The following is a 22,590-nucleotide window of genomic DNA, read 5'->3' as shown; positions in this document are numbered from 1 at the left end:
GGTTGTGTTTTTTGAAGAGGCATAGATGTTCAATAAATAATTTTATAAATTCAATGTATTGTTGAAGACTTTTTTTGAGTTCCATCTACTTTTCCATATTCAGAAGGAAGCTTCAGGCTTTCTTGGAGTTTGCCTCCAAGCTGTATATACAGCTGTTGTAATGCATGCAATCAAACTCCTATTCCCTTATGCTTTTAAATAGCTTTCTAACAGCTTTTGTAATTTAAATGATCTACTGTTAATTTGACAGTTGACTTATGAACTCTTTAGAATAGTTCTGTAGTTCAATCATTTTATTTTGATTGACTTAAAAAAAACTTGTATGTATCTTTGGCTCAATACAATAAAAGCATAGTAGACACAAACTATGGAAAATAGGGAATAGAACATAAGGAAGTCTGAAATTATCAGCACGAAGCCCTCTTACATTTCATATTTAAAATTAACACTTGAGAAAATTAAACTTTGTTCAAGTAGCACAGACTTTGATAGCTTCCTAAATTGAAAAAGTTTATATATGTATAGAAGAGAGAGGGGAGTGGTGGAGACAGAAACCATCCATAAGGATGAGAAGGCAATTATTATATCAAAGATGGTGATCTAACCACTACACTATCCAGCCACTCATGATGCAGGCAGGAACAACTTTCACTCAATGGCACAACCAAGCAGCTGGCACTGTGTATAGAAATATCTATACAGAACGTATCTAGACCTGCTAAGTCTAGATGAGAGATCCCACAGAAGGTTGGGAAAATAAGAGGGCTAAGATCCAGTGAGATTTCCATGACTAAATAGATAGACAGATACCGGCCAATCAACTAGTCATTGTGGTGGTAATGAAAGACCAGAACACAGTGGTATGATATCCATCCATCCATCCATCCATCCATCCATCCATCCATCCATCTATCTATCTATCTATCTATCTATCTATCTATCTATCTATCTATCTAATCATGCCAGATTATAGCAACCTTAGGAAGAAAGACTATGAGGAACTGGAGAAGTAATAGGGCCTGAAGGAGGAATAGAAGAGGATGTGGAAAGTAAAGGCCAAAGTGGTCCCAGTGGTGATAGGAGCACTCAGGTCTGTGAATTGTAAGTTAGGAGAGTGGCTCCAACAGATCCCAGAGCTTTCTGTCCAAAAGAGTGCAATCCTATGAACCCCTAAGATACTGAGCAGAACCCTCAAACTCACAGGCCTCTGATAGAGGACCTGAGATTGAGGAAGACATAGTCCACCTATAAGGGGAGAAGGGGAGATATATAACAGTGTGTATTTTTGTGTGTGTGTGTGTGTGTGTGTGTGTGTGTTGCTGAACTGGAATATGAACATATAGTGTGATAAGTATAAATTAAATAAATACATATTACTGTATAAATATATACTAATACACACACACAAATACACACACATATTAGCCTTTTAAAGAAGTTTCATAAAGAACTAAACTAAATTTAAATCATGCAAAAGGAGAATTAGAATATACATCCAAAAAGAGAATAAAATTGACAAGGTTAAAGGGTAATAAACATTAAGGAATCAATCGTACAACTAGTTAATTTTTTTAAAAGTATGCTTAACAATATGAATTTAAATTTTGACCAAGCATTTAAATTAAAATGACCTTAACTTGGGAGATACGGGTGCCTGCCTAAAATACATGAATGGATATGTCTATATATCTATGTAAAAAACAACAACACCCACAGTATATTTGTAGTAAAACTGATCTGATATGAGATTTAAAAGTTTTACCCAAAAATGAAAGAGAAGATGTTTATCTCTGGCTTAAATTGGAAATTTAAAATGTGCAATAAGTCTTGCTGCCCCAAGGCAAGTGCAGTTTGCAAGTATTCTACATGAAATGGTAGAGGAAAATTATCTAGTTTTTCCAAACTTGCAGTCATTGGGATGTGTTGGGAGTGTAGCTTCTGGGAATTCTTGTAGTTGCTGTTGCAACAGCTGGAAGCCCTCTGGCTGAGCTCTATTAGGCTTACCAGAAAGGGGCTCACAAGATGTTGTCTATACAGGTTTACTGACCCACATGGTTACAATATTCACAATGAGGGCTCAAGTATAGTTTTCTACAGATACAGCTTCTTTTCCTCAAAATGGCAGCCTTAGGGGTTCTTGACAATTATGTGTTAGGGAAGAAAGTCAGTTGAACACTAAATTCACAATGATGGTTGTTGCCTATACAACATACAGGATGGAGAGAAATAAAAACAAGACAGAGGAAACAATTGACTTTGGCTAAGTGGGCTAAAGTGAACTAAAGAATACCAGTGAATCATATTTAAAGCAACGTATAATTCATACCTGCTACATTATGTCCTACTTCGATGCAACTTTTAAAAATAGGTTTTGACACGCCAAACACTCTTTTAGAAATGAATTTCAGATGGCATTTGCAATATATGATAAAACAACAGGACTAAAATATTGGAACAAGAAATGTAAAAATGGCAACAAACCCGTTATCGCCTTCGCAGAAAAGGTGTAGGGAGGCTTGATAGAGGCACTAGTGGAAGCTTGAGTTATTAGTAGAATCACTTGTACTGTAAGAGTCGAGGTGGCGCAGTGGTTAGGGTGCAGTACTGCAGGCCACTTCAGCTGACTGTTATCTGCAGTTCAGCGGTTCTAATTTCACCGGCTCAAGGTTGACTCAGCCTTCCATCCTTCCGAGGTGGGTGAAATGAGGACCCAGACTGTGGGGGCGATATGTTTACTCTGTAAACCGCTTAGAGAGGGCTGAAAGCCCTATGAAGCGGTATATAAGTCTAACTGCTATTGCTATTGCTATTGCTACTGGTATAGAGACACTTTAGATAGTGAGATGGTGACATATGAATTTAATAAATAAATAAAATACTTGAAATGACAAGTGGAAGCTAAGTGTGACTCATAGTGGAGAAGAGAACAGTATCCTACTTTCTTTGACAAATTAAGCAAAGTTCTGGTACAGCTAATGGAAACCTAGCAGAATTTCTTGAATTTCATGTCCTGATGTTATTAGTCATCACATGTGAGAATCTCAACCTACAGATGATGATGATGATACTGTTAGTTCTACACCTTTTCACTCAGATAAATCTAAGTGTCTTAGAAGTCCATAAAAACAACAAATATCACATTGCCCAATAGAGTAACCTGTAAGAGTAAATATGAAAAATAAGAATGCAAAAATAGAATACAGTAAGACTATTTGAGCACCTATCATTCATTTGGGTGATATACTAATATTTCTCTTAAGCTCTTCTTCCCCCAGAGCATTATGAATAACCAGGTCTTTAATGATGTCTGAAATATTGAGAAGCGGGAAACTGCTTTCATTCTTAAATTCCACCAGGAAGAACCCCAACAAATAACGCTTATTTTCAAGCTCTCTCCACTGCATGGGGGTGAAGGGGGTCACGGGATGAAGAATGTTGGTAGGCATCGCCTAAATGTCATTCTTTTAGAATGGGAGGGAGCTCTGCACATTTTGAATGTTTAATGGATATTTAATAGGAAGGAAGATGAACAGCTATTGGCTGGAAAGAAAAGAATATGAGTAGTAGATGTTGCAGAATAAAACCACATGAAGTAGTGATGAGGATAAGGAAAAGCATGGATGGAAGTTTGGAACAAATGTAGTTTAGTTTCACTCAAGGAGCTTGCCCTCATTAAATGGATGGATCTATACTGCATTCTGGAAGAATTCTCCCTGCCCTTACAAGGAAAGTGCTTGTAGGCAGAGAATGGTGGCAGAGTTTACCCTCTGTCCAGAGTCCTGAACTGTTAACCAGTATATCTAGAAGAGGTTTTTGAATATTTTTGTCAAGATTATTAAATAATGCAAATGGTGAAGCATAAGTAAGTTAAAACATTTGACAAGTTTTGGCAGAAATGCTTTGGTAAGAATTATACCGTTAGATTTTTAAAAAATAAAATTTTAATTGTACTTTTTATACTATTTCAATAAAACTGCTGAAATTGAAATAAAATTTGCTTTATCCAACAAAGATGCTACTGTCTCTATTTATCATATACTTTGCTATTTTAATCATTTCTGAGTTAATTAGATTAATTTATAGTGTTTTGCCAAGGAATTTGAACAACAAAATGCATAATCTTCTATAAACTGCTTTATTAGATATCATGATTTATTTGCAGTTTGCAAGTCCCCCAAATAAATCTCTACTTTACTTCCATTGATTTTTTTTTACACTGCCTAGAGTTCCTTTGTAAGGGAAATGGTCGGTTCTTATATATGATAAATAAATAAAAAGTCTATAATACAAAGTTTATGTACTAAAAAAAAACCATGATGATCATAATGGTAATTTTGTGCATTTCTATTTCTATTTTACAGTTTTTGGTGAAGATCTACATGCCAGCTTATATTTTGTCAATGCATCTTTGCAAGAGGTAGTGTTTGCTAGCACCACGGGGACATTGGTACCCTGTCCAGCAGCGGGAATCCCTCCTGTGACGCTCAGATGGTACCTAGCAACGGGCGAGGAGATCTACGATGTCCCAGGGATCCGCCACGTCCACCCTAATGGCACTCTCCAAATTTTCCCTTTCCCTCCTTCAAGCTTTAATAACTTAATCCATGATAACACTTACTATTGCACAGCTGAAAATCCTTCAGGGAAAATCAGAAGTCAGGATGTTCACATTAAGGCCGGTAAGTTTCTCAAATATTGTTGCTAAAAGTTTTTCAAAGGTCTGAATTACAGCATACTTGCAATTAGTGACTTTCAGGTGTATTTGACTCTTACAACAGCTAGATGGAATGTTTGGAAGATTATAGGAGCTGAAGTTCAGCACCAGAAACTTGTAATAGACAACATTACAGCCTGAAGAAATGGATCAATTATTGTTGAAAAATGTCTAAGAGAGATCATTCATATAGAAATTGGGGATGGGGTCAAGAGTTGATCAGCAATATTGTGAATTAGGTAGAAGTTAGAGGTGAGGTGAAGAACTGATTAAACAAAACAGGATACTTTCAGAAAAAATTGATACGAGTTTTAAAGAAGGATTTAGAAGATAGAGAGAAAAGTACACAAATCAGAACCTGAAAAGATTAGAATAACACTGAGAGAGCACACATAGTAAGAAATTAATTATTTAATATGAAGCAGAACTGGGAAGGTGTTTTTGACCTTCTCCCGATGCATTGCCTCACTGTTAATTCTATCCTATGCAAAGAAACTAGTAAACATGTGCACTAAGTAATTAATTAGTTAAAGATAGTTCATATATTATCTAAGGAATTAGCTATCATTACTACTAAAGCATTTTATATGCAAATTCTGGAAAGCTGGGGTACATGAACTAATTATTTACCGTATTTTTGGACTATAAGATGCACCGGAGTATAAGACGCACTTTAGTTTTTGTGGAGGAAAATAAGAAAAAAAATATTCTGCCTCTGCCTACCAGCATCCATGGTATTCATCTGGCTAGTGTCCTGTCAGTGTGTGAGAGAGTTGAGGGCTTTTAAGAAAGAAACAGTATTTGCTGTATGAGCAACAAGGAAGGAGACAGAAAGGAGCATGGGCGTGGCTTGTTCTGTACTAAAGCGGCATGCTGTGCTGATATCTGAAACTAAAACTTCTCTGCTGAACTACCATGTTGGAAAACCTGCTTTTGGTATTGTATATTTACCTAATGCGTTATATTATATATAAAGAGAAGTTATTGAATCCTACTGAATCAGTTACTTCTGTGTGCTTTCCGAATGTGATTGCTGCTGCAAACGTCCTTGCAGCAAATAGCGAACAGCCAAGGTCAGCTTCAACACGTTATTGCAGCTTGATTCAGCATGAGCAGCTGATTGGCGGGTAGATCGGCCTCGTGGAATACCCCCAATCAGCTGTTCCAGGCTGCAGGGATTGCCACAGACCATCACCTCCTCCATGCCTCGCGTTTTTGGCTACTTTGAACTGACCATACCAGCTATACAATAGCAAGAAAGAAGTGAATCTAACATTATCTATTTTAACTGTTTTTAAGGTTTCAGAAGATTATGTAATAATTGTAGCGTTATCTACTGCAAGGCATTCTTTAAATATTTTAAATTATTGAATAAGAACTTCATTTTATGGAATTTAAATCTATTTAATAGATAAGCGGATAGGAGAAAAAATAAGCCATAAAAATACCTGAGTTAATTTGAATTTTCAGAAATTAAGGAATTGATACTTCATTACTTTAGAATATTAATAGGGATCACATTACTGAATCAAACAGATTAGTTGATATGCAGCAGATATGTAGCAGATCAATTTTTATAGCGGTCATAAAGGATGGGTGCAGTCATTAGGAAGAAGCATAAAAATATAATAGGCAAAGTAAAAAGTTGAAAAAGTTATTAGTATAAAAAGATATAAAGATATAAAAATGAGAATATGAAGGGAATTGCTTCTAAGAGCGATATAATGTGTAAAAAGTAAATATATGAATCATGGTAGGTATAAAATATATAAAAAAGTAAAAATCTAAAACAAAAGGTCAGGAGATATGCAACATCATTTTAGCACATGTATTTTCCATCTGCGTTCTAAAATGGTACAGTGTTACATATTTTCCTTCTGTTTATAGATGGAATAATAATTCATTTCTGTATTTATTTCCAGATCTAAATAATATTTAGTAATCAAATAAGAAATTAAATACAACTGGTTAGCTTTATGTGTGTTGAAAGAATTCAGAGTCCCAATATGCCAGTAATATGTTTGTGCTGGGGTCTGTGGATGAGTTTCCACAATAATAATTATCACAGTTTCATTTTTGTTAATAGCTTTCTCTTTTGCTTCATCTGTTTCTACTCACTAAAACAAATCTATGGGGACAACTATGTTACAATCTGATACCTATTTAACAGCCTTGCTTTAGTAATAAAATATGGGTAGTCTATATTGTTTTACAAGGATTCAGATGTTAAATTTTGTTAATCTTCATCATTACTATGTAAGATTGGGGATATGATGTTTGAACAGAGTGGCATAATTTACTTGAACAAGTTGGAACTGTCTGTATGTGGGTGTCTGACGCCTTTCAAGGATAATAAGGAACTGAGGTGTTCAATATAGATTCAATAGGGTTATTCAGGTTGCCTAATAAACAATATGTTTTCTTTCCAGTTCATTTTAGGTAGACACAATGTGTGTTTTGTTTCTGATTTCTTAGGTCAGGTTATGCATCTTCTGTACTCTTTATCTATTTGTGTGACTTGGCTTCCTTCCCGTTCTCTGCTTTAGTTTTACGGGAACCATATACAGTCCGTGTGGAGGACCAGAAAGCCATGAGAGGCAATGTAGCGGTCTTCAAGTGCATTATCCCCTCCTCTGTGGAGGCCTACATCACTGTTGTCTCATGGGAGAAAGACACAGTCTCACTTGTCTCAGGTAGGCAGAGTCTTTTACTTCAGCTTCTCCTTTGTCCTATGTATCTTTCTTTTCAGTTGGCTTCGCTTTCTACTCTAATTCATGCATGTCATTAAAGCATCCGTGTGTTCAGGTTTGACATTCGATACTTGGTGAAGTGGCCATTTTGTGTATTTGAAGTAGTTCCTGTGAATTCTTTAAAATATATAACAGGTATGCGTCTACCTCTCTTTGCAAATACCACATATAATACTATAGTACAGTGTTTCTCAACCTTGGAGACTTGAAGTCCTGTGGACTTCAACTCCCAGAATTCCCCAGCCAGCTGTGCTGGACCTGTACAGGACTTCAAGTCTCCAAGGTTGAGAAACACTGCTATAGTATTAGCACTATAGTGCTATATTTTGCATTGCTGAGTTTGCTTAGTTTTACTCAGTCCCCTTTGTGATGCAGCAAAATGCTGTGGACTATATTACCTAGAGTAATTATTTCAGATAGATAATAAACTTTAAAGTAATGATGGTCAGGAAGGGAGAGAAAGACTTAACTGCATTATTCAGGAGGGAAATCTCTTGAACAATGTGATTTATTAGTTTGAGAAGCAATTATGGTATGTATTAACCACAACTGCTGACTTAGCTGATTTTATTGTTCAGAACCTGTATATCTGCTCTGGGCCACTAATCATCATATGTTGCTTAGTATTTCATTCTTATTCTCTTAGCAAAACTGCTTGTATTACTCAGTGAATAAATAAAGGGTGGGTGAGTAGGAAAATAAAAAGGTGTTTATTGATTATGAACACTATGGAATGAAAGAATGAATGAGCAATTAGCAAACATTTCACATTCCCTTAGGCTATCACTTCCTAGGATGTGTTAGGCAGCACAGCAAACAGTGAGGGCAAATTGTTGGTGCATGACCAAAATGAAGACCAAATAAAAGATGGGAATGGAGAAAAGAAATGTATTGTTAGTTTGGAAATAGAAACTTTAATTAAGCAGTTCAGATATTTTTGAAAGGCATGTCAAATCTTTTAAATAACACTAAATCATACCGTTTTACCATGTCTTTTAATGCCTTGCCACTTTTCTCTCTTGTGCTTTGGATCATCAGGAAATTGTAGTCAGTTGGGCATCAAGTATCAGCTAATAGCTTAAATTTGTTAACTCAAGAGATTAATTGCCTGGATCTCTTGGTGGTCATAAAATCTGTCTAATAGTCTCAGTTAGGGATATGTTGACAACAAATTGGAACTGGTACTTAGCTTTGCGACAGATGAGCTGAATGCGTGGTACTTACTATCCATCTCTTATAACATCTTTGATAAATATTAACATTTATTTAATTTAACCTTTTATTTAACCACATTTAAGAAGCGACTATTTACTCATTTCAAATGTATTGTTTTCAGTGAAGTGTGTGTGTATACCTACACACATACATACACATAAATGTGTACAGTATACACAAGGTCTTTCCAGTATAAATGTCCATATTCAAGTTTGTTAAATCCCACAGCTTCAGAGCAGCTATGCTCTCTTTGTACAATACATACACAGAACTTTCGCCAGGAGAAGTAATTATTGCTATCATTGCTTCTGTGTTTCAAACCCAAATTGTTAAGAGTAAATAATCCATAAAAACCCAGTCTCATGGGATTTATAATGGACTTGATCCAGCCAGTCAAATACGAATGCAGAATTACAAAATACAGGTTTTTTTAAATCCTTCTTGATTCCTTTGAAGAAGATGTATAGAAAATGCTGATAAACTGGAATCTCCAGAAGTAGCATTAATTCTTTTAGTGATTGCATGATTTACTACTCAAAAAGCAGTGAGTAATAAACCTTCAATCCCTGTTTGTGGTTCAGCTGTGGATTTTGTGACTTTTTAAAAGTAAGTTTTATTATAAATGATAGTTGGATAGGTGGTGGTGGTGGGGGAGAACTATTGGTATGTTTGCTAACATACCGGTATTGGTATCAGTCTACAACAGACCATGCCACTCTAAATCTTGCCAAACTGCAGTTCAGTCAATTAATCTTTTTTAAATTATAATTTTCTAAATAATCTTTGGCTCCTTCAAATAATGTCATAGAACTTCTTCCTTCTCACAAAATTCTTCAGAAGTTTAACCAGTCTCTTTTATAAATGTAAGTGGCAAAATTATTCAAATCACTCTCTTGCTTTGTTGTTTGAATATCACTTTTAATTATTAAGGTATCAGCAAGTTTCTTTATCTGCAGTGTAACATTTTTCCCATGTCATTCTTGTAGTCTATCATTTTAAAATTGACTTTGAATCGAAAGTCTCAATCTTGATAGGTATAACTTGTTCTCTTCCATAAAAATCTTTTAGATATGGGCTACAGATAGTTCTCAACTTATGATCATTTGTTTAATGGCCTTTCAAAATTATGATAGCATAGAAAAAAGTGATGATAAATTTTCACAATTATGAATGATTTCCACTTCTCTCTGAGAGCTTTTAGTCCATGTGAGATCAACATCTTGTGGTCTCTTTGCAAGGAGCAGTTGTATGGAGCATTTGTGAACAATCTCAATTGCTCTTCTTATCTGGAGAGGAATTATCAAAAAGCTGGTTTACTTGCTGGCTTTTCATTATCCTACTGTTCTTAGATATAGTTTTCATGAAGTTGTCTTCTGTTCTGTCCCCCCCTTGATGGCTCGTTAACAAACGCAGGCAGGCAAACTTAAAAGGACTTTTCTTTATCAGTTTTCAGTTCAAACTGGCTTCGAGCCCAGAAATAACATAAACATAAATCTCTGATAAGAATTCAAAACAAAAGCTCTTACAAACGCTGCCCTTCTTCCACCGTCTCCACGGATCAGGTTTACATGAAATACCAAAGCACTTTTCCAAGTGTAACAGGCTTAATCACGATTAATAAGCAAGCAATATTGTACCAGACACGGAACACACGAAGGAACGACGTTGATTCCAGCGACTGGGGCGTGGCAGCATCTGTCCTTTTATCTCCAAACCTCCTCCCACAAGCCCCAGCTGCATACTGAATTTTGTATCCCGAAAAAACTCTCAGCAGAACTGCTGAGTCACAACACTATCCCCCACCACAGGGCCCTTTCCCCGGAGTCCGATGGTCGAGATGACGTGTCCCCAAGATGACCCGCACCCATTTCCCTTGGTGCCGTTTTCATGAATCCCAAACCTCTGGAGGCATATCCCCCTTGTATCGGTACTCTTTAGGTATCCAGTGGCCACCATGTTTCCTTCCGCCCTTCCCGGCGTCGACACCCCATCCAGGGACATCTACCCTCCACAAGCCCGACTCACCACCCCTCCTACCGTCAGAGGTTAAGGGCAGCTCTACCGACTGCGGCCAAGCCTTCACTCCCTGTCTAGGGTCCTCCACCCTCTGCAAGGCCGACCCACCAACCCCCTTTCCGTCGGAGGTTGACGGCAGCTCTACCAACTTCAGCCGAGCCTTAACTCCTTGTCTAGGGTCCTCCACCCTCTGCAAGGCTGACCCACCAACCCCCTTTCCGTCGGAGGTTGACAGCAGCTCTACCAACTTCGGCCGAACCTTAACACCCTGTCCAGGGTCCTTCAACTTCTGCAAGGCCGACCCACCAGGCCCCTTTCCATCGGAGGTTGTTGGCACCTCTACCGACTTTGGCCAAGCCACCACGCAATCCCCTGGTTCCCCCGGTTTCGATGTTCGGGATGCAGCCCAGAAGGGTTGGTGATGGCCCCCCCAGAACACAGTTCAAGACCCCGGCACCCCCCCGGGAGCCCAGAGACAAAGTCCAGTGCTGCGGGAACCATAGTCAACAAAGACTGGAATCTCGGCGGAGTTCTCTTTGTAGACCTGGCCCAATGACACTGGGCACATGACTGCATGCACCTCCATACGTCATCTTTCAGATGGGGCCACCAAAATTGACGGGAGGCCAGGCGCAGTGTCCGAACAAACCCCCAATGTCTTGATGCAGACGTGCAATGAATCTGTGAGAGTACCTGCCAACGGATGTGCCCTGCAGGAACATAGAGCCTGCCCCAACACTTCAAAAGATCCCCTTCCAAAGTCCATGGGGATGCCGGCCTCACTTCCGCCTTTTGTCGCTCCACCCAGTTGTCACCCTGCTGCGAATCCCGTACCAGAGACTGCATGCTCCTGGGATGACAAACGGCAGCACAGGTTGCAACGGGTAGAACAATCCGAGATGGAAGCGAGTTTGCAGGGTCGGAGTTCTGTACTTGACTCGGCAGGGCCTCCGCCCCGGGACTCCACACCCCTCGAACGCAAGCTATCCTGTGCGAACGGCGTAACACGGCCGCACCAACGTGCTGGTTGTCCGACTTGATCGTGCATTACTGAGGGACAGCTGCAGTCCGCGCAACCCTTCTGGTCTTCTTGGGGTAACTCCCTGCCAAGTGTCCAAGATCCCCGCAGTAAAAACACAACCCCTCCGCACGCCTTCTGTCCATCTCTGTCCGTGACACCTGAGGTCGGACAGCACCCAACTCCATGGGCTCCTCCCAGTCCACTGCAGTCTCTTGCTGAACTGGAATGCTGGTGGTTCCCTGGAATACCCGGCAAGGCCTTCGCCTCTGCAGCCGGGCGTCTATCCGGAGGCACAGGTGGACCAACGTGTCCAACGTCGGTGGCCTGTCCACCCTCGCCAGTTCATCCTGCAAGGCCTCAGACAATCCATCTTGGAACGTGTCCATTAAAGCAGGTTCATTCCATGTGGAATCTTGGCTACGTAGCCTGAATTCAGACACATATTCTTGCAATGACCCAGTACTCTGCTGCAAGGATTTCAAACTTCTGGCAGCTATTTCCCCTTTGATCGGATCTTCAAACATCCATTTGAAATGCTGGCAGAACCCCTAGAAGTCATCCAGCAGAGGGCTCTGTTGCACTAACAAGGGAGTGGCCCACCGGGCAGCCGTGCCTGTGAGCAAACTGATCATGAATCCCACCTTCGTCCGGTCAGTGGGAAAGTCTTCCGCTCTCAGGCTAATAAACAGCTGGCATTCTCCCAGAAATGCAGTAAACATAGCCAAACTTCCATCATATTTATCTGGCATGGCAATTGGGCACTTCCTCCTTGGCTGGGGGGAGGGGGGTCTTGTAGCTCTCTGCAACTGCTGAATTTGATCCGACAGACAGCCATTTGCTGCGCGAGTTGCATCTGTGTAGCCTGTAATTGTTCCATAGTTAATGAAATGGAGGCTTATATGGCTGGAGTCAATCTGTTCTGTCCCCCCCTTGACGGCTCGTTAACAAACGCAGGCAGGCAAACTTAAAAGGACTTTTCTTTATCAGTTTTCAGTTCAAACTGGCTTCGAGCCCAGAAATAACATAAACATAAATCTCTGATAAGAATTCAAAACAAAAGCTCTTACAAACGCTGCCCTTCTTCCACTGTCTCCACGGATCAGGTTTACATGAAACACCAAAGCACTTTTCCAAGTGTAACAGGCTTAATCACGATTAATAAGCAAGCAATATTGTACCAGACACGGAACACACGAAGGAACGACGTTGACTCCAGCGACCGGGGTGTGGCAGCATCTGTCCTTTTATCTCCAAACCTCCTCCCACAAGCCCCAGCTGCATACTGAATTTTGTATCCCAAAAAAAACTCTCAGCAGAACTGCTGAGTCACAACATCTTCAGTCCACTATTTCTTCCCTGGAAGTCCAAGATATTGATCTGGACTGTAGGTGACCTGTTGTTGAATCACAGTGGGGTGGTGTAACTTTTCTGATCCTTCTTGATCTCTCCAGTTTCAATTGTATTGATTCATGGACATCTCTGGAGTTTGATAATGAAATATAAAGCAGCGTACTGTCAACTCTGTGTCAGTTCCAGTTAGTGCTAATAAAGGGGAAAAAGTAGGTCTCCACTTTATGAACCATTTAACATAAGGCCATTGGATAAGGTTATCAATTGGCAGATTATACTCAGTTTTAAATCTTTATCCAACAGCAGTATTATTAAGGTTCTATCCCAGTGAGGGCTAACCTTTTTGGCTCCCTTGCCAAAAGTGGGGGGAGTGTGTGTGTGGGGTCACGTGTGAGTGTGCCACACCCATAATGCTATGCGCACGACCACTTTTGGCACAGTTTTTTCACCCTCCCCAGGCTCCAGAGGCTTTCTAGGAGCCTGGGGAGGGAGAAAATAGTCCCCCCTCTCCCCACCCCCCCAGAGGCCCTCTGGAGGCTTCAGGAGCTTCCCTGAAGCCTCTGGAGGGTGAAAAATGCTCCTAATGGGGAACCCGGAAGTTTGGGAATGGTGACTTCTGGTTTCTTCATAGGGCCATTTTTCGACCTCTGGAGCCTTCATGAGGCTTTCTTGAAGGATCCGGAGGGCGAAAAACGGCCCTACAGACAAACCAGGACTTCCGGTTTGCTCGTCAGCTTTTTCTTGTTCCCATTGTTAAATTAGTGACATCTGATGTAAATCACTTGGCATACATAGTAATTCTCTGTAGATATCCATGCTTTTTGAACAGTATTGACCCTTCAGTGACTATACAATACTTAAAAACCTGGCTTGCCAGCAATCTGAAACAAGGATGATTTATAATACTGGTTCTTTGGTTTGTTTTTATATTGTTTTTATTGCTTCCCTAACATAGATTTTTACAGTTAATTTCTTACTTTTTTGATGTTAATGTTAATTGTTGCAAGCTGCCTGGAGTTGCAAATCACTGGTAAATTTGATGAATAAATAATAAATGCATTTCTATCCCTTCTTAGCAATCATAGGTAGTGGTAATTCAGCAGTGACTGGCGTGACTCCTGCTTGCAAGCCCAAAACATCTGGGGAATTTTGATTTAATATGCCTTATAGCCAAGCACATAATTGCCCAACTCCATCTCATGAGACTATCCAAATATGCTATTGCCTGTAATTTTTCAGCAATTTTCCTTGCTTAAAATAGAGCTTTCCCTCTACCATATGTGCATGTTTGGAGATGTTTGTGCACCCCACCCATAATTCAGTAATTCCCAAAACAACCTACCTACCTTCCTTCCTTCCTTCCTTCCTTCCTTCCTTCCTATTTTTATCAGGCACTAACATTCTGTTAATGCTAAGTGAAATATTTACTGCAGGCTGCAGACACAAATATGATACCAACGTTTTAGCTGATGGAGATGTGTGATCTGTACAGACTTGTCAGCAAAAGCAGGTCAGTGGGAATGAGCAAAGGAGAAAAAAAATCAATCATTCTTTGAATTAATCATGTAGCTGACAAAGGGAATTACAGGTGCATGAAATGAAGTATGTAGGTATCTACAGGAGAGGTACCTATTACTTTTTCAATTTCTGCTAATGTTTGCTTCCTGATTCTGATATTGCTTTGTTATCCCTTTAGATTTTAGTGTGGCCATTCAGTCTTTGGTGTTCATTTAAAATTTACATCAAACGAACCAGCTAGAAGAAGAGGTAGACATGGAAAAATGTGTTTTCTTATTTTTTATGCCTTTTATGTTTGGGTAATAGCTGTGAATTAATCCAGAAATGCAGGATTTAGCTAAGTTCGGTAGATAATGGGGTGTTCTGTGCAGCAAACTGGAGTAAAGCAATTCATGCTTTGTTGCACTAGAGTTAAATATTTATGGCTCCATCACTGGTCTCAGGTGAACTACTGTCCTAGCATCTAATTGAGCACTTCTGTGGAAGTGCAGTGGAGTATGAGATTTGACCCCTACTGAGTGACATAAAAAACACACAAAAATCTACACCTGTGCATTTGTGTTGACCTAGCTTTTTTTGTCTGATTGCTGTTCCCTCTGCTAGGGAACCTAGTAGGGTGATACAATCTAATCTCTTGATATTCAGATTGAAGAATGCCTGCTTTGTAAGCATGCATAGTAATCATAAATGGTAGCCATTTGAAAATCTGAAAGTCTTGAAATCAAGAAATGCTCTCTCTTTTTGGTAGGTTTGATGGATGAACTGCAGCTAATTCTAAGGCAAGAAGTAATATAATCTAGACAAAAAATAATATTATATTACCCAGGGCATTTATGCAGTCAAATGTTTATACATACAAGAACTTCTCTGAAACAAGAACAACAGTGTGGTGCCTTACTATTACTGAGCCCTCCCACAGTTCTCTCCTAAATGGTGTTCAAGAATTCCAGAATTTTTTCCAAGATTTCAGTCATTTCATATGAGAGCTTATGATCTTGGGGATATGCAAAGCCTATTCACCATCAAACACAACTATCTGAATGGATCCTGTGTGTGCACATTGTGCTTTCACACACACCCCTCCTCTTTTACATGGATTGAATAAAGGTTTTACTATACCGTGTTTCCCTAAAAATACGACATGTCCTCATAATACAGCCATGCCACATTTTTCTGGTGGGCAAAAATATAATCCCCACCGCATATAAGCCCCCTGGACAACCCCCCACCTCTGGCCAGGCAGAGCACCGCTCACTAACCTAGCAGTATTCCGAAGGTGCGAAGCCGTGGGAACGTGGGGGGAGGCAAAGGTGATCGTGTTGCTTGGCGCCTTCGGGATACCGCTAGGATGGTGAGCAGCACTGTGCCCAGCTGAAGAGGGAGGTTGCCAGGTGGCTGCTCTCTTGTTAGCAGGCTCCCAAAGAGCCAGGCACAGCCTCATGGGCGAATGGCTGTGTTGCGCTGTCACAACACGCAACACAACAGCCATGAAGCAACCATGCTCACGAGCAGACACCTGGCAAACCCCCTTTGCAGCCGAGCACAGCGCCATTCACTGACCTAGGGGTATCACCAAGCTGCGTGAGCACCTGTTCGCGACTGCCCGGCTCCCGCAGCTTGGCGCCTTTCAAATGCCAGTGAATGGCGCTCTGCACGGCTGGAGAGGGGGTTGCGTGAGCGGCTGTTCCGCTCTTGCTCACCCACCTTCCAATGCATGGCCAGCTCTCATTATGGAGTCAGGGCATCTCCGCCACTGCCGCCATCCCAGCCTGGCTTTTTCCGCGACTTCCAACCTGAGTCTTTCAGCAGTGGCCGCTCTGGGCACACACTCTATGGTTGTACACTCTGCAGGCAGCTGGCTCAGAGTGGCCACAGCCGAAAGACTCAGGTTGGAAGCCGCGGAAAAAGCCAGGCTGGGATGGCGGCGGTGGCAGAGGTGCCCTGGCTCTGTAATGAGAGCTGGGCCATGCATCCTGAGGCTGGGAGGTGGGTGAGCGAGAGCGGAACAGCTGCTCACACAACCCCCCTCTCCAGCCGTGCAGAGACCCATTCACTGGTATTTGGAAGGCGCCAAACTCTGGGAGCCGGGCGGCGGTGAACAGGCACTCATGCAGCTTTGGTGATACCCCTAGGTCAGTGAATGGTGCTGTGTCCAGCTGCAAAGGGGGTTTGCCAGGTGGCTGCTCATGAGTGTGGTCACTTCATGGCTATTGTGTTGCACTGCTGCAACAGCGCAACACAGCTATTCGCCCATGAGCCTGTTCCCGGCTCTTTGGAAGCCTGCTCGCAAGAGAGCAGCTGCCTGGCAACCCCAAAACAATAAACCCTCCCCCCATAATAAAGCCCAGGCCATATTTTGTAGGTAAAAAGAAAATAAGACCCTGTCGTATTTTCGGGGAAACCCAGTATTTAAATAGCAGGAATCTTAAAGCAATAGAGAAGACTGTAACCTTCTGTTAGGTGCAGTCTAATCACTCCTTTCTGTCAAATGATGAGGGTAGGAAAGTACACGGTATTTTTTTGCTTTCCATTAAACAAGAGCATTTTGTATTTTTCACATGTTGAAAAAATTATGATGTCTAACTGAAAGGAGATCAATTTTAGTTCTTCACTGACTATAGTCCTGATTGGGAATGGCCTAGATCTTGATGTAGCTTTCACTGTGAATTTATATTTATTTATTTTTATTAATCTGTGGATTTCTGAAAACAGATAGTGATGTATTACTTCTAGAACAGGGGTGTCAAACTCAAGGCCCGGGAGTCAGATCCAGCCCAAGGGGTGCTTAGATCTGGCCCATAGGGCCGCTCTGGAAACAGTGAAGGATCTGCCCACGGTGCCTCTGCCAGCAAAAATGGACTTTGGAAGTGCTGTATGGGCCCTTCTGAGCTTTGTTTTCACTGGCAGAGGGTTGCAGGAGATTGTTGCAGCCAAAAATAGAGCTTGCGAAGGCTGCGGGTGGCACTCCTAAGCCAGTGATGGGTTTCAAAAATTGTTCGAACCTACTCTGTGGGTGTGGCCTCCTTTGTGGGAGTGGCTTGCCACCTATGTCACCGGATATGAAGATGCCGACGACACTTGTCAGAACCACCTTAAATTACCTCACAAACAGCACTGCATGCATAAGAATATGATGTAAACTTGTTTTTTAAAAGGCATCTTTGGTTTGCGTTAAAACAACTTCAACACACGCAATGTTCTGATTGCACCACAAATGCAGTAGTCATCCTTACCTTTCACAGAGGCACTGAGTTTTATAAATATGAGCACGATAGTGTAGAATAATCATATCCAAGGACCAGTGGTGGGTTTCAAAAAATTTTGGAACCTCTTCTGTAGGTGTGGCCTGCTTTCCGGGTCCACTGGTGGAACCTCTTCTAACCGGTTCGGTAGATTTGACGAACTGGTTCTACTGAATAGGTGTGAACTGGTAGGAACCCACCTCTGTCCTAAGCTCTGTTTTTGCTGGCAAAGCACTTGGGCCAACACAGCCCCCCCCCCGAAACGAGTGATATTGAGCTGGCCAAGCACACCCTGTCCTCCTCAAAGTCAAATACAACTCTGATGCGCCCCTCAATGAAATTGAGTTTGACACCCCTGTTCTAGAAGGTCAGGGCCACCTAGTTCAGGGATTATGTGATTTAGGTGAAAAACATTTGGAATGAATTATTTTCCTTCCAGTTGCAGCTGTAAACCATGTGTGCATGTGTATGAAAGAGAGCATGCAAACATGCTTTGTTTTTCTAACTCATTTTTCTCAAAGGTGTTTCCAGTGTTACCAACAAGCTTTAGAAAAGATACTTGAATTCAAAAAAAGTGTTTGAAATGTTGAGTTTTGAACTGCAAAGCTAGAGATTGAATTGACTCCATAGAATTATGCACACAGAAGCCTTCCAATCATGTGCTACGGATAAAGATCTAACCCTGTTGACCTCTTGTAAGGCTTTAAAAACCTGGCTATATGTCTGGGTATGGTGTCCTGAATATTCTAAGGACCCTGTTTCTTAATTTTATTGACAATTGTTATGATAATATTTGCTACATATATTTCTTTGGTACTGTTTTAATTGCTCTAGAAATACTCACCACTCAGAACTACTTGGTTAAGACGATCTGCTATATAAGTTGAATAAGTAAATAATAAATACATAAAAATAAAGACAGCTGTGTTGAGCAACTAAAAGCACCTTCTAAGGCCTGAAAGTAATTCTCTTTCCTTCCCAATTGCTACCACAAAAAGAGACTCTGGGCAGATTTCTGACAAATAGAAAATGAAAATAACTGAAGCCTTCATACTTACATGTTAGTTGTTGGCTTATAGTAATCAATACTTAGGTTTTCATGGGGATATTTTGAATATGTAATGGGATTAAACACATTTTATGCACTAATCTGATTTTTGATGTGCATATGAGTACACTTTAATGTACTTCATTAAAGCTAGAAGAAAACCAGAATTAACACCTTTTATCAGCTTTGGTACAGATCCTCAGAATAATAACAAAACCAATGTATTTTTCCCCCAAATAATTTTTTTAAGAATTACATGTAGAAAGAATAAAAACACAGACTACAAAAAGATTGAAATAAAAAAATACACAAGAGGAACAAAATAGGGAGCACTCTAGAAAAGGAAAAAGGTAGATCAAGAGCATGTAACTTGGCTTTATGATAAATTAGAGCTTCTCTTCTCTTTCCTACTAATACCAACATACTGTGGCATAAATGCTAGAAGAGAAGACCATTAAACTGGGAGGAGGGAAATCTCTTTGTTTCTGTGTTCTTGATGAATTGTTTCTCATATTCTTTCTGTTTTAAGTAAGTATCCTCCAGATATTTTGGAGTTTTATAATTAGCAGGACTCCATCTTCCAATCTCATGTATTTGCACAGTTTAATATGCCCCTACTACATCTTTGCTGGTCTCATTTTGAGCTCATTTAAATCTATACTATAAGCCACTGATTAGAAACGTTACTGCGCTTATCCTGGCAGGCACTATAAGAGTTCGGACTCCTGAATAAACACATAATGGTATTCTAGTAGTTGTGATTTATGTTGATTGAACTGGACACGTAGTTGCAGTTGCATAAATCTAGAGGACATGTGGTCCAATTCTGCAATCCTTCAAAGACCTCCCCCTAACCATAAAAGTATAAATTATAGATCATATGTTGTTGCCCATATTATGCCCTGTCCATTATGAGAATGTCTTGTGATTATTTTGCTAAGATGTTTAAACAGCATTTGAAGCACTAGAAAACTATAGAAATAAGCATTAATGAGAATAATATGTCTAAAAAGAACCAAATTGGCCATACCAATTGGTTTGAAGCAAGCATTTATTATCTCATCAGCAACTATGGTGTCTTCTTTGCCTACCTACTCAAAGTGAAAAATGCCCATATATTTGGTTAAATAGCCTTCCATTAAGGATGCAAAAATAGCACTAACGGTATTTAAGATAAATAGCTTGAACAAATGTGTAGTTAAATTGCTATGTGCAAATCATCTAGGCTTCAGTTGTTTTAATTCAGTGGAAATGAGAAATTCTAGTTACATTCAGTAGGAGTCAGTTAACAAGTAAGACATATAATTGATCCTACAACAGTCTTTCTTTCCCCCCAAGTACATATAAAGTCATTTACATTGATTCTTCAGATGAAATAATCATTAAATTAATTCTAAGCAGTTTTTATCTTGAAAATCAGAATATAAAAATTGTAATCAATAGCTAGACACTTGATATAATGCAATAAAGCATAAAAATAGTACAAAAATTATCCACAGAATTAGCCATTTGTAGAAGATGCTAATCTGCCATTTGGATATAGAAAAAAACCCTGAAAAATAGGGTGCACTCCAGCTGTTACATTGCCAAAGTGTTGCATTGCACATGCTGATAAATGCTTTCCATTTTAAACAATCACTTTTGTTGTTTCCTTAAAATAATTTATTAAGTTATTGCATCTGGTGTACAATAGATTTATGCCAAAAATTTATGACTGTAAATCAGGTAGTGATTTACACAATGATTGAATGGTCACTATTGACTATTTAGTCTGATTGGACTTCAGTAACATCTAATGAAATCTGTAAATATTATATGACTATAGCATACTACATAGCATTATATGAAACTTGATATTTTATTAATATAGGACTGAATAGAATAGAATAGAATAGAATAGAATAGAATTATTTATTGGCCAAGTGTGGTTGGACACACAAGGAATTTGTCTTTGGTGCATATGCTTTCAGTGTACATAAAAAGACAAGATATATTCATCAAGAATCATAAGGTAGAACCTTAATGATAGTCATAGGGTACAAATAAGCAATCAGGAAACAAAAGGAATTCTTTAGAACATCTGTTATCTGCTAGAACAAACTTAGAACCATTATTAATGATAACTTGAATTGCTTTTGCATTATGATCTCTGTTGCATACAATATGGTCCTTATACAAGATGCATAGATATTGTTTTCTAATACTAAACAACTTTCTTTGTAGTAAGGTGTAACTCCCCCCCCCCCCGCCTTACCATCCTGCAGAAAATGAGTACAAACCCCAGCTTTCATGATAGGTAGTATAGTTACCTTAAAAAAACACCCTATGCTTGGAAGACTATTTTTCCCCATATCTGAAATTGCTGAAAAGAAAATATTGGGGTTGTCTGGTCTCTCTGTTTCCATGCAGAACACTGCTTAGAATATTCTGGTGCTTTAAGATATTTCCACTTCTAGAATAAATATAGCCTAGGTATTGAAAACAGTGGAAAGCTAATGATCTCTAAGATATTCTTATTCATTGTTGTTAGTTGCGAAGTTTGTGTCCGACCAATCATGGCCCCATGGAAAACATTCTTCCAGGCCTTCCTGTACTCTATCATCCTCTGGAATCCATTTAAGCTGATGCCTACTGCTTTGGTGACTCCATCCAGCTACCTCATTCTCTGTCGTCCTTCTTTTGCCCTCAATCTTGTTCATAGCTGCCCCCAAAATCTTTCTCATCCACCTTTTATTAGAAAAAAAGACATCAGTGACAAATTTAAACTTCAAATAACCAAAAAGAACCATGGCTGACTTCCTTAGTAATGTAAATAATAAATTAAATAATAAACAATAAAGGCAGGATACAAATAAATAAAATAAGAGAAAAATGTGTGAATGGTTGAATAGGAATTTTTTTCTTTATTAAAGCTATGTTATTGCTGTTGCCCAAGCTATAATCAAGCCTATCACTATCATGTAATGTGTCATATGTCATATGTCATAAAGGGATACTATGTAATATGTCATAAAAGAATGCTATATTGAACTTAAACTTCACCTTATTTCAAAGGTTATGGTTGTGTCTCTGAGCATGTGTAGATTTTTTTTATCCTCAGTCCTTATAACTAGATATTCCCGGATATTATGAATATTCCCTCCAGACTCTATTGACACATTTCTTTAGAAATATTCCTCTTTTGCAGGCTGAATTTTTTCTGCAGTGATGATTCCATTTTACAGGGATAAATACAGTATCTCTGGATTTATGCTGCATCTCTGGGTTTGTGTTCTTCCTTTCTTCCCTCCCTGGTTGTTTTTTTTTTTTTTCCTTGCTGTATATCCTTCTGAAGCATCTCCTGGGAACTGTATTATCTTTGTTCATGTTTTATTCTTGAAATCAGAACTGGAGTGTAGTTGTATTTTACAGATTGGCAATTTCAGTATAATTAAGCTTCATGAATATGAAGTTTCCTGTAGAATTCCCACAATACCCTGTGGTTAGATTTAGTGGTAAATTTCTGTCTCTTCTCATTTGTGATTTCTTAGATGTCACTTTTGCTCAGCAGTTACATGATGTTGATTCTCAAGAACTACAAACTGCATATTTGTTAATTTTTAATCTTTGGCAGATTGTATTTGAAAGATGCTTATGCATAGAGTTGTTTAGTGTAGAGGAAAATCAATTATATACTGGTAATAATCCAGTATATTTTATGCTGTGTAACAAAATTT

The 22,590-nt window shown here is 39.5% G+C and overlaps 1 protein-coding gene across 1 annotated transcript in view; it reads left to right on the top strand.

Annotated features, from left to right (window-relative positions):
* The first annotated feature begins 7,289 nt into the window (after positions 1 to 7,289).
* The window catches only part of DSCAM (DS cell adhesion molecule), a 320,316-nt gene continuing 305,015 nt past the window's right edge, over positions 7,290 to 22,590 (top strand). The window contains 1 exon segment of the mRNA XM_032219921.1: positions 7,290 to 7,407. Within this exon segment, the coding sequence (XP_032075812.1) occupies positions 7,305 to 7,407 (103 nt within the window). The 5' untranslated portion in view covers positions 7,290 to 7,304.

The sequence above is a fragment of the Thamnophis elegans genome, chromosome 6 (genome assembly GCF_009769535.1).
Source record: "Thamnophis elegans isolate rThaEle1 chromosome 6, rThaEle1.pri, whole genome shotgun sequence".
NCBI lineage: Eukaryota > Metazoa > Chordata > Lepidosauria > Squamata > Colubridae > Thamnophis > Thamnophis elegans.
The sequence above is the reverse complement of the archived record's forward strand: the minus strand, read 5'-3'. Positions and strand labels throughout refer to the sequence as shown.